At 39.4% G+C, this 12,914-nt stretch overlaps 2 protein-coding genes across 2 annotated transcripts in view; both read right to left on the bottom strand.

Annotated features, from left to right (window-relative positions):
* Positions 1-4,650, bottom strand: part of hps5 (HPS5 biogenesis of lysosomal organelles complex 2 subunit 2) — a 15,217-nt gene extending 10,567 nt beyond the window's left edge. Inside the window, exons 1-2 of the mRNA XM_054619551.1 lie at positions 4,528-4,650; positions 335-464 (exon numbers count right to left, since the gene is read on the bottom strand). Coding sequence (XP_054475526.1) covers positions 335-442 — 108 coding nt within the window. The 5' untranslated portion in view covers positions 443-464; positions 4,528-4,650. The remainder of the gene's footprint in view (positions 1-334; positions 465-4,527) is intronic.
* Positions 4,651-4,781: 131 nt separating this feature from the next.
* gtf2h1 (general transcription factor IIH, polypeptide 1) lies at positions 4,782-12,346 on the bottom strand. The gene is made up of 15 exons (XM_054619552.1): positions 12,167-12,346; positions 10,871-11,032; positions 10,582-10,774; positions 9,774-9,939; positions 9,571-9,664; positions 8,759-8,908; positions 8,548-8,627; positions 8,292-8,425; positions 8,126-8,213; positions 7,943-8,031; positions 6,864-6,981; positions 6,621-6,711; positions 6,238-6,353; positions 5,533-5,625; positions 4,782-5,453 (listed from the first exon to the last, which is right to left on the bottom strand). The coding sequence occupies exons 2-15, from the start codon at positions 11,022-11,024 to the stop codon at positions 5,367-5,369; spliced, it is 1,653 nt and encodes a 550-aa protein (XP_054475527.1). The 5' UTR covers positions 11,025-11,032; positions 12,167-12,346; the 3' UTR covers positions 4,782-5,366.
* Positions 12,347-12,914: the final 568 nt, after the last annotated feature.

The raw sequence follows: 12,914 nt of genomic DNA, 5'->3' as shown, positions 1-12,914 counted from the left end.
AATTGTTCACCTTAGATAAACTATTTTTAGGTGACATGTTTTTAATTTGGGTTTTTAGTGTAGACACCTCTCTTAAGACTCAGATAATGGGATGTTTTAATAGGCTAGACCATTTTGTCTTCCTATAAAGTCTAGTGTAGCTGCTGGGTTTTTATTCTATTTTAAGAGAGTACAAAGTACACAAGGTGCAGACCCAATAACTGTTTATAGTAACACAAAGTCAGTATTTTTTCACTCTGAAGTGCTTTTAAGACATTAGATAGTAAGCTAATTTATTTCATCCATGTGTGATTTAATTAGAAGGTTGACTCAGTCACGTGATGGTGAAACCTACCTTGAGCCTGCCTGAGTCCAAACGGAGAGCAGACAGAAGTGGATCGAGGCAGTCAAACTCTGCCAGTAAATGACTGTGGTTCTCTGGGACAACTGGTATCAGAGGCATGTTCACTGGTGATCCTCTACAACTGAGGGAGAAATGACATTCAACAACGTTATGAGAAAAAAAATGTGAGAGACGTCAAGAGTCCCTCCTCTGCTTCCTCACATACTACGGCCCTTAGCCAAGTAGCATCACATGACTTTCAGTAGTGTACCTACCCTCTCAAATTGACCAGTCATGACTTCACTTTATGATCTCTACCCTGGTAAAAAAACAAAATCATCTCTAGTGTACCGTTTGAGTTGTTCAAATGTGTCATGTCCTGGAGCTGTAATTTCATTTAGCCAGAAAGACCATTTTGGCAGGATCAGAGGACACCATTTAGCTCAAAATGCAGCACAATGTGTAGTTTGGCTTCGATCTACTTGTTTTGGTTTTAGGTGAACTTATATGAGGAAGCAGAAGCAAAACTTAAACTGCAGTTCATTAGAATCATCAGATACGGTTTGGAAAATACATCAATGTAGATTTTTTATTTTTTTTAAACAAAATGACAGAACATAATTAATCCTGAGAATAAAAGTATTTGGCACAAGTAACTTGACCACTCTGACCTCTGTCTCTCTATTTGTTAACACTTTACTGCAATAGGAATGTATTTGGGGATGGGGATTTGCACAGATCTTAACATAGCTATATTTTCCTGCTAAAGAGACCTAGGGCAAAAATGTACACGGCAATGTTTAAAATCTAGATCATAATCCACAGACACTCATACGGCTCTGTTTTTGCAAATGATTGTGCTTGAATGTTGCACTCTGACAAACAAAATTGTCCTTAATCACATTACAACTGACATGTTGAATCTGAAGATCCCGAGGAAGCCTTGGGCCTCAGCTAAACAGTTTCTTTTTAAATACATAAGCAGTGTCAACTACGTATTTCGGACAGCAAAGTTTCAAAATGCATGTGGTGCTAATTACTGATTATCTCTATATGTCAGAGCCCCACAGGTTTAACATGCCAGCTGTAATCTCTATGGTTGCAATGTGGTGAGGAAGTATTCAGATCCCTTTACTTAAAAGTCAAAGTACAAATAAAACACTGTACAAATACTAAAGTTGTCGTAAGTTAAAGTCCCAAATTGAAAAATGATTAACTTAAGAGCAAACTTACTCTAAGTATCAAAAGTAATCAACACAGGAAACAATGACCTATGTGAGGTTACACCTTTTAATATGTATAGCCTTTTAGTCAAAGTGGAGCAAACATTTGTCTCATCTTATTTGCACACTATTGGGAAGTTTAAACCATAACAGTAGAATATTTTAAAATATTGTGAGTTTTCTATTTGTAAAATACAGTACAATGTATATAATATGTCACTTAGAAGTAGTTGGTAGAGTAAATGCATAAAGTGGAATGAACATGGAAAGTCCCAGAGAACGTCCCGCGACCTGGTGCGCGTCCACGTGAGAGGCGTTAAACGAGACAGACTGTAACCGACCGTAACCGACCATAACAGACTGTAACCGACTATAACCGACCGTAACAGACTGTAACAGACTGTAACCGACCGTAACAGACTGTAACCGACCGTAACAGACTGTAACCGACCGTAACCGACTGTAACAGACTGTAACCGACCATAACAGACTGTAACCGACCATAACAGACTGTAACCGACTATAACCGACCGTAACCGACTGTAACAGACCGTAACCGACCATAACAGACCATAACAGACCGTAACCGATCCGTAACCGATCCGTAACCGACTGTAACCGACCGTAACCGACCGTAACCGACCATAACGACTGTAACCGACCATAACCAGACTGTAACCGACCGTAATCGACTGTAACCGACTGTAACAGACTGTAACAGACTGTAACCGACTATAACAGACTGTAACCGACTGTAACCGATCCGTAACCGACCGTAACAGACTGTAACCGACCATAGCAGACTGTAACCGACCATAGCAGACTGTAACCGACCGTAACAGACTGTAACCGACCACAACCGATCCGTAACCGACCGTAACCGCCGTAACAGACCGTAACCGACCACAACCGACTGTAACCGACCACAACCGACTGTAACCGACCACAACCGACTGTACCGACCACAACCGACTGTAACCGACCACAACCGACTGTAACCGACCACAACCGACTGTAACCGACCACAACCGACTGTAACCGACCACAACCGACTGTAACCGACCACAACCGACCGTAACCGACTATAACCGACTGTAACCGCCACAACCGACTGTAACTGACCGTAACAGACTGTAACCGACCGTAACAGACTGTAACCGACCATAACAGACTGTAACCGACCGTAACAGACTGTAACCGACCGTAACAGACTATAACCGACCGTAACAGACTATAACCGACCACAACCGACCGTAACCGACTATAACCGACTGTAACCGACCATAACCGACCATAACCGACTGTAACCGACCGTAACAGACTAACAGACCATAACAGACTCTAACCGACCGTAACCGACCATAACAGACTGTAACAGACCGTAACAGACTGTAACAGACCGTAACCGACCACAACAGACTGTAACCGACCATAACAGACCGTAACCGACCATAACAGACCATAACAGACTGTAACCGACTGTAACCGACCATAACCGACTATAACAGACTGTAACAGACTGTAACCGACCATAACAGACTATAACAGACTGTAACCGACCATAACAGACTATAACCGACTGTAACAGACTGTAACCGACCGTAACGTCCCGAAGTAAACGTCAATAACAGTCTTTTCCTGCACAGCCTTTCATGCTATTTCGTGGTTACAGTTTAAGTTGAAAATACACAGTAAAATAAATAGTATTGAAGTAATGTAATGTAATGTAATGTAATGTAGTGTAGTGTAATGTAGTGTAGTGTAATGTAGTGTAGTGTAGTGTAATGTAGTGTAGTGTAATGTAGTGTAGTGTAATGTAGTGTAGTGTAATGTAGTGTAGTGTAGTGTAGTGTAGTGTAGTGTAAGTAATGTAGTGTAATGTAGTGTAGTGTAATGTAGTGTAGTGTAATGTAGTGTAGTGTAGTGTAATGTAGTGTAGTGTAATGTAGTGTAGTGTAATGTAGTGTAGTGTAATGTAGTGTAATGTAATGTAGTGTAGTGTAGTGTAGTGTAGTGTAATGTAGTGTAGTGTAATGTAGTGTAATGTAGTGTAGTGTAAGTGTAGTGTAGTGTATGTGTAGTGTGTAGTGTAATGTAGTGTAGTGTAGTGTAGTGTAGTGTAGTGTAATGTAGTGTAATGTAATGTAGTGTAGTGTAATGTAATGTAGTGTAATGTAAGTGTAATGTAGTGTAGTGTAATGTAATGTAGTGTAGTGTAATGTAGTGTAATGTAGTGTAGTGTAGTGTAATGTAATGTAGTGTAGTGTAGTGTAATGTAGTGTAATGTAGTGTAATGTAGTGTAGTGTAGTGTAGTGTAATGTAGTGTAGTGTAATGTAGTGTAATGTAGTGTAGTGTAATGTATGTAATGTAGTGTAGTGTAATGTAATGTAGTGTAATGTAGTGTAGTGTAATGTAATGTAGTGTAGTGTAGTGTAGTGTAATGTAGTGTATGTAATGTCCGCGTCACGGGAAGTGTAATGATAGTGTAATGTAGTGTAGTGTAATGTAATGTAGTGTAATATTGATTCACGACTAGTCCGCGTCACGGGACCAGTCAGCTGACACTGATGGTTTCTATCAGAACTACAGGCCAGAAACCCTTCAAACGAACAGGAGCAGGACTAGTGAGTTAAATACACATCACTGTTAATTAAAGGAGCAGGACTAGTGAGTTAAATACACATCACTGTTAATTAAAGGAGCTAACCCTAACCCATTGTACTGTTAACTCACTAGTGAGTTAAATACACATCACTGTTAATTAAAGGATAGACTGACGTGCATTGTGCGCCCGTGTGTCTACATCTGCAAAGACCAGCTAGCAACCATGCTAGCAACCATGCTAGCAACCATGCTAGCAACCATGCTAGCAACCATGCTAGCAACCATGCTAGCAACCATGCTAGCAACCATGCTAGCAACCATGCTAGCAAGCTACGACGGCGATGCCTTCAATGAACGTTGGGTTAGTTAAACTCACCTGCCGGTCGGAGTCGCTTATCGGCTACTAACCCGACCGTCGGCTCCGCGGTTCGGTTCCGTGTTTCCCTGGAGACTCAGGCTCAGTCCCACGCAGCGAGCTGTCAGCTGACGAGAGGACACTTCCTGATGAAAGCTTTGACACAACGGAACACTGTCCTACGCCAGTTTATGAAGAACTACACTGGAATAACAAACTATTCATGGACTTGTAGTCTAGACACTGAAGGTTCAGAAGACAGAGGCATGAACAAAAGATCACTTTAATGCAGTGACATTTTGTCTTCAGTGCAAACAAAAGGTGCAGACATTACAAACCAGTGACTGTGTGGTTTGAGCCACACACACACTAATGCACTCAGTGCGAAATGTCTTTACAGTATTGCTATAATCACAACACCTTCTGCCTGGACCCCAGGCTCAGAGGGCTCAGAGGCTGCTCCTCTGCTCGGCACTGATGAAACATGTTGGCAGTCCTCTGCTTGCATTTCACACCTCAGGTTGTTGTCCTGAGTGCCTTTCTGATTTGACATTTGGTCATATTACACCATTTTAAAAGTCCCATTTAACCATTATCGGCACCAATCTCTCAACCGCTGAGAAAACACAAACAAAAGAGAAATAAACAAATTATAGATATTTGTGACAGATGCAGTTAGTCTCCGTTGAACAGTTTTGGATGTAGCAGCGTCGATCTATATCCTCATTAAACCCGTGTGAATCTTGTCCCATCAGGCTGTGATCTGTGGTCTCTTCACAGCAGTCTAGAGATCCCTCTCAGGTCACTTGTCCATATACTGTAATCTCGTCCTTGTCCTCTCTTTGGCAAAACATCAGACCTCAGGTTTTCCTCAACATGCGACGGGTTTGCCAGACGTGGAACTTGCTGTAGGCCGTCTGCAGCATTTCCTCCAAATGCCCTGTGAGCTGTGGGGTGTAAAATACTTTAATACAAGCCCACCTGGTATGAAGACATTGTGTCATCATTTATAGCTTAGAGACTTACATTTGTACTTAAGTACTGTCGCTGAATCTTCTCCTGAAAAGGACACAGCTTGGTCATCTGGAATCTCTCGAGGTTTGTCTTCATTTTCATCACCTATATGAAAAAGTATGACGTGATGAGAACACATCTGAATTAAAAAAACATTAGGAAAATCTGAAAAAAAAAAATCACTGCTTTCTATGAAGGGAGACTGGGACCTGTAGTATTAGCAGGGAACTATATATAAATTATATACTATACTGCTAATGTACTGCCAGTTTGGTTTATAGAATAAAACATATCTTAATGTCCAAGTGAAAACAAATATCTATAAATTAATGTAAATTAAGTATATATAAAACACAGACTACTGGGATTAGTGTTAGAAATCTTTGCAAACATCTACTTTAATTTAATAATGTAAAACAATAAAACATGACAAAATCTAAGGGGCTAGATTACTTTTAGCAGCATTTTGTTTTTTATTATGAATTTACTCTCTCTTGCCTACACTTTTAAGGGCAACTGTGGTTTATGTTTCTTTAAACCACACATACATGTGAATACTTCAATTTGTATGTACCATTAGATGAGTATGAGAAGTGCCACATTTTTGTTATTTTTTTGTTGCAAATGTCATTGATGTCAAGATTGGGAATGAGTGAATAACATACTGTGAGTGACATTAGTCATTTGAACTCCTTCAATAAAGTTATTAAAAGTCACCTTCTCCTCCAAAAATGGTGTGTTTACAGGAAAACAAGACCAGAAGTGTCTCAACAACTCTCCAGCAGCTGCATAAAGATGCTTCAACTCTCCTTGAACCTCAGAAGGTATCATCTCTAAAAAAACAAAAAACAAAGATTGAATAGAAAATAACGTTTAGTTTAAATTAACATTTGTCATGGTTGGTTCAGGTTTAAGCAATAGTGAAACTATGAGTTGTCAGTGAACAATCCAGAAAGATTAGGCGTAAATTAAGAGATTTGAATCCCTCCATCTCTACAGAATGCCCAGACGGCACAGAACAGATGTGGTACAGGCACTAACTGATCACCAACTTCCAGAAGTAATAATAATGTTATTTAGCAATTGTTTAACACACTTACGATTTATGGCTTGCTGTGTTGCTGCCTGCATGAGGACGCCACCTGGAGAAAGTGCTGCAATTGCAGAACTAGCTGTTGTGCTGGACAAAACCTGCAAAGAGTATTTATGTGTTTAACACTTTGAAAGCACCATTTTTTTTTTTACATATTCTTTACTTTTTCAATCACAACAAAGGCTGTGTGTGTGCAGCGTACCTGATTACAATCTGGTGAATATGTGATACGTAGTGTGTAGGATCTAACCTGAGTGAGGTTGGGTTTGTAATTGACCATTTCATGTCGGATGTAGTTGACAGAGTTGATGATATCCTGGCTAGTTGTATACTGTTGGGACTGAAGTGGCACTGGACCATGAGCATACCTTACCAATAAATAGAGGGAGAAGAAACATATCAAAACACGTGACCATGGATCAACTAAAATGATTATGCCTGTTTAAAAGCATGAAGTGGGCCTGCAATATAACAGAGCATCTTATCATTACATTACATTACAGTCATTTAGCAGACGCTTTTATCCAAAGCGACTTACAATAAGTGTATTCAACATAGGTATTCAAGAGAAGTGATAAGTGCAATCTCCTTTCTTAAACAAGCATCTAAAAGCATAAACCAGAGCAAAAGTACAGTGCAGAAACAAACTAATACGAATACAAGAAGTGCTAAGTGGAAGGCTCAGGGTAGTACTTCTTGAAGAGGTGAGTTTTCAGCCTGCGCCGAAAGATGGGCAGCGACTCTGCTGTCCTGACAGGACATCTAATCACTTTATGTGCTGAGGTGATATTATGCTGTTATAGCCACTTGCAGGAACTTTAATACAGTGAAAGCAATAAATCTGACCTGTTAAATGAAATAAATCTATTTTGAAACAGTTCAAAGTGCACAGTTGATTGTTGGCTACTGAAACCTCAAAATGTTTTATGAGATAGAGGCTTGGCTGGAGCTGACACAACTTATCAATTTAATTTGTAGTCTCTTTAGTTGATCGAAAGAAAATTCACAACAAAATTGAGTCAATTATAAAGTAAAAAAATACTGACATATTCTGAAATACAGAAACATCGATTTACTTTTCTCTGTTTCATATATTATAAATGAAATACTCAATACTAACTTTTGAGACTGTTTGTCAAACAAAATAAACTTACTAAAAATCAACCCTCTGTAAATGTATGCTTTTGATAGGTGTTAGATGAACATATAAATCTACAAAAAGTGTCTTATTAATTATTAATCACTGCCATTTGGAGTTGATAATTTTAAGTCACCCTGTACGGAACAAAGAATACAAGAGAAAAGGGAAAAAAAAAGGACAAACTGTACCTGTCAGACTTCTTGAGGTTTAATGCGACTGTTTTTGGTCTGTTTTCCCTTTGAAGATCTTCATATTCTATGGCTTCTTGTAATTTAACCTAAGGGAGATTAACAACAGATAATATGATGCAGTCTGTTACATGGTAATACATTTAAAAAAAATGTCTGTTAAAGCTGCAGAGCCATCATCACCTTCTTTACAGGAGGCTGGAAGAAGTCAGAATCCCTTGAGTTTCCATCTGTGCTGCTCGTCTCACTAGCTTGGTCAGCTGGCGTTTCCCTTTAAAAATGACAAAGGTTATCAGAAAATTAAGAGATAAAGCATGTTATATTTTTTATACTTATGTTATTTCATTACCCCTTCCGTGAGCCGGCTGCCAGCACCATGGCACTGTGATGGTTGAACCGCTTTATGATGGCAGAGTTGCTGCTCTCCTTCACTGTCCGGTTCGGATTGGAGGTTGAGGGCATTGTTGTACAAACTCCATAACCCTGTGTCACAAAAATACCAAGTCTTGAAGTCCAAGGAGAAAGAAGAAAAAGAAAGCTATGCCAGTAAATAATTTTTTAAATAGTATGATGTTGCTGTGATTAGGCTAATCATTAAATCTCACCTCGTCTAATGTTTTATCCTCTAACGACAGAAGGTCGACCAAAGGATTCTTCACTCCTTGAACCACCATAGACTTTAACCCTGCATGAGACAGATTTAAAAAATGATGAAAACAGATTTGTGGTTAGCGGTTTTGTTTGCAGTAACTAATTAAATGTTGAAAAAATACGTATACTGACATTGCTAGAAAATGGGCCATTTGCGTCTCTTACCCTTTTCATCCTGCTTGGCACACTCTGAGAAGATATCCTGTGTTCCTGTGTTGATGCGGTCTCTGTGAAAATAATGGGACTGGAAAAAGCGGGTCCAGAACTCCTTCTCCGTCAGGTTATGAGGCACATTTTCACAATACTTCTGTTTCACTGCAAGTACAATGCAAGTTGACATGAATATACTATAATAGCTGCAGTGTCTTGAAACTCTAGCTGCATATTTAATATTAGTCACTGAGGTGAGCAGGAATTCACTGAACTGTTTATCTAAAAATGTACCAGCTGATTTCACAAAACAATTATTCCTCTCTGGCAGTACAACAACTGTTGTAATACTTGGTTGAAATTTAAATCTGGGCTTGCAGAAGCCTTTTCCTGGTCTATCAAGTTTTCTAAGATAAAGGAGTGTGTAAGATTTAGATGCATCTAGTGGTGAGGTTGCAGATCGCATCCAACTGAATACTCCTCCAATCATCCCTCCCCTTCCAAGCGTGTCGGAGAACTACGTTGGCCTTCAGGTAGGGATGGGTATCATCAGGATTTTATCCCTACTAGGAGCAACTCTAATCGCAAAAGGCTCTCGCTAGGGCCATTGTTTGGTTTGTCCTTTCTGGGCAGTAGTAATATGGCGGTGCAACATGGCAGACTCTGTGGAAGACAACCAACTCCCTATGTAGATAAGAATGGCTCTTTCTCAGCTAACAAAAACACAGCAATTCTTAGTTTCAGGTCATTGTACACTAATGACCTAAAACATAGTTCCAAATATTATATTATATTTCTGCCAATAAATTCCCCTATATATTGTTTACCTGTAGGGTATGTCCTGAAGATGGATTCAATAATGTCAGCAGTCAGATTGTACCTCAAGCCATTGCAGCCATCTGTCTGAGGTCTAATGTCTGCCTGTAATGCACAAAAATGACATTTAAAACTATGTTGTTATTGCTGAATTTGTCAATGCTCATCAATTATGAAATGTAAGGTAAAATTGTGACAGACTTGATGCACTCACCAGAAAGGCTCCAGATATACCGACTTCCTGTTTGTTGTTGGATAAAGAGGGGTCTGCATTGTTTGTGTCTCCTAACCGGTTTGCCCAGAATTCATCTGCACTGATCACCTGGCTCACAACCAGATCTTTATACAACTGGAAAAGCACTGGATCTTCTTGAAGCATCCTACAGGAGAAAATACAATAACAATATTTTAAGAAGTTAATTATTAATGAAGAGATTAATTATTAAATTGCATTAGTTAATAATGAACGCCTAAAAACTTAATTGATGATATCAAAAGTTAGGCATTCATTTATAATTTCTTGTTAGGTATCGATTTACTGTAACACATCCAGGTCAGTCAAATACAGCAGTGCTGCAATTTTTCCTACCTCATAAAAGGTAAGAATGTTCATCGTTGCTTCAGATGTGTGGTCTTTTTAAAGGCTCTAGTTTGTGATATCATTGAACTGTATTTTGTCAACTACATTTGTATCAGTAAGACAAGACTAAGTATTAGAAATACTCAATATAACACAAACTGCAGCCTCCAAAATGACCAAAAAGTTGAATCAACACCTCTCAAAAACAGCCTTAAGTAGATGGAACTTGAGTTGAGTCACACATATTGTCCCTCAGTGCAACAGTTCGGCTCATTGGTGTGTTTCTAATAGTTTTTGGTCAAACTTAAGCTTTTTTCTTTCACTTTTCTTACACAGACAATGCTTGTTAGAAGGATAAAGAAATTGTTGTTTTTTGTATTTTAATGCAATTGAATGACAGTAAGAAATAGTATAGAAATTGCCCACAGCACCTCTGTCTCACCTGTTTTTCTCCTCCAGTTCCTTGTTGGCTTTCTTCTTAAACTTGGGCAGCAGCTGCTGCAGGAGCTCCTTGGCAGCCTCTCTGTCTTTGAGTGCACTGCTGTCATTGGAAAAGTGGAATGTGGTACTCTCACCGGTGTGAAGCACCAGCTGCAGCTGAATTTTGGCTTTACCATCTGGGCTGATCTTCTGACCTAAACAGAGAACAAATACATACCTGCAGCTTGAGAACATCACCTAATCATTATTACTTTAGCATTACTTGTAATTGGATGGTTTCAAGTACTCACAGCGAATATCTGCATACAGGTGGCTGACTGAGAAGCGGTCTTTACCCTCTGGACCCCAGGCTATCCGTTCAGCCATCAGATACAGTGTGCCATCCTGCTTCCTCTGGCGAACCTTCTTCACCACCAGCAGCACCTCCTCTGATAATGACGACATGGCTCAAACTGAAACAAAGTTATTCATCATTAATAATCATGTCCATCTAATTATGTTTCTGATAACAGGATAAAGAACCTGGTGTAGCTCACAAACATGTATGTAACGCTATGACCAGCTGACCTGCAGTCTCACAACATGAACATATGAAGCCAGTAAGGTGACCATGGCTTAGATACCAAGCTGTGTGTGAGAGACTCAGGCACGAACAAGATCAGCTCATGTCACGTCCTGCTGCCTGGTAGCACAGCCTAATGTAAGGCTAATGTAACGTAGCACAGCCTAATGTAACGTAGCACAGCCTAATGTAAGGCTAATGTAACGTAGCACAGCCTAATGTAACGTAGCACAGCCTAATGTAAGGCTAATGTAACGTAGCACAGCCTAATGTAACGTAGCACAGCCTAATGTAAGGCTAATGTAACGTAGCACAGCCTAATGTAAGGCTAATGTAACGTAGCACAGCCTAATGTAACGTAGCACAGCTAATGTAACGTAGCACAGCCTAATGTAACGTAGCACAGCCTAATGTAAGGCTAATGTAAGGCTAATGTAACGTAGCACAGCCTAATGTAAGGCTAATGTAACGTAGCACAGCCTAATGTAACGTAGCACAGCCTAATGTAAGGCTAATGTAACGTAGCACAGCCTAATGTAAGGCTAATGTAACGTAGCACAGCCTAATGTAAGGCTAATGTAACGTAGCACAGCCTAATGTAACGTAGCACAGCCTAATGTAAGGCTAATGTAACGTAGCACAGCCTAATGTAAGGCTAATGTAACGTAGCACAGCCTAATGTAAGGCTAATGTAACGTAGCACAGCCTAATGTAAGGCTAATGTAACGTAGCACAGCCTAATGTAACGTAGCACAGCCTAATGTAACGTAGCACAGCCTAATGTAAGGCTAATGTAACGTAGCACAGCCTAATGTAACGTAGCACAGCCTAATGTAAGGCTAATGTAACGTAGCACAGCCTAATGTAACGTAGCACAGCCTAATGTAACGTAGCACAGCCTAATGTAAGGCTAATGTAACGTAGCACAGCCTAATGTAAGGCTAATGTAACGTAGCTCGTTACGTTAGCTAACGTTAACAGTGAAGAAGAGAAGAACGGACGCAGAAGTCGGCAATAAACTTACTTTAACGTGAATGAGTCGACACTTCAACGGACTCCTCTCTGTTCTTCAGCACATCATCTCAAACTAATGTATTCTTGAGGATAAAAAGAACTGAATGAGTGACATCGAGCTGAATCCTGACTACTCCAACAGTCCTGACTTCACCGCCGACATGACTGCCAGGCGGTGTGTTGCATTAAAAACGTGCCGACTGGAAAACGGGCTAAAGAATCAGTTCCGTCAGAAATATACGTCTTAACAAATCTAATTATAATCGAATATTATCCATAATGATGTTAAACTTGTTTGTAAAAGCATATTTTGTCAAACTTGGTGAAATATTATTCGGTTAATTTAATGCAAACATAGATATGAATCTTTATTAATATTAAATTGTATTATTATGCATTGTATTGCCTTTGAATTTAAGTAATTCAATTTGTTAGTATACATTTTTTCATCTAATAATAATTAATAGTGCTTTCATTCTATCATCTGGTTAGATGCTGCCAGAAAAAAAGTTTTGGGAAATTTGGATAATATAAAAAACTTGTACTTAATTACTCTACCCCTGAGTATAAATTGCCTTATCTTTTGGCCCTGTACTTGTGAGGGGCAATGTGTCAAAATAATTTTCAGTCTGTAAAACAATGTGTTAGCAATAACTACTGCTCCCCAAATTTTGATTGTGCACCCAGCGCTAAGATTATATTTTTTAATTTAAGAGGTATCACTTGCAAAAATATATTTCTTGAGTTGATTCATTATT

The sequence above is a fragment of the Anoplopoma fimbria genome, chromosome 19, assembly GCF_027596085.1.
Source record: "Anoplopoma fimbria isolate UVic2021 breed Golden Eagle Sablefish chromosome 19, Afim_UVic_2022, whole genome shotgun sequence".
Taxonomy (NCBI): domain Eukaryota; kingdom Metazoa; phylum Chordata; class Actinopteri; order Perciformes; family Anoplopomatidae; genus Anoplopoma; species Anoplopoma fimbria.
This window is presented reverse-complemented; position numbering and strand designations above follow the sequence as displayed.

Excerpts from the sequence above, each read along its gene's own strand:
- gtf2h1 (XM_054619552.1), bottom strand. The coding sequence starts at position 11,024 with ATGTCGTCATTATCAGAGGAGGTGCTGCTGGTGGTGAAGAAGGTTCGC. Across the intron at positions 9,940-10,581 it reads GAACTGGAGGAGAAAAACAG|GATGCTTCAAGAAGATCCAG; the intron begins GTGAGACAGAGG and ends TTTCTCCTGTAG. Across the intron at positions 5,626-6,237 it reads CACCATTTTTGGAGGAGAAG|GTGATGAAAATGAAGACAAA; the intron begins GTGACTTTTAAT and ends TTTTTCATATAG.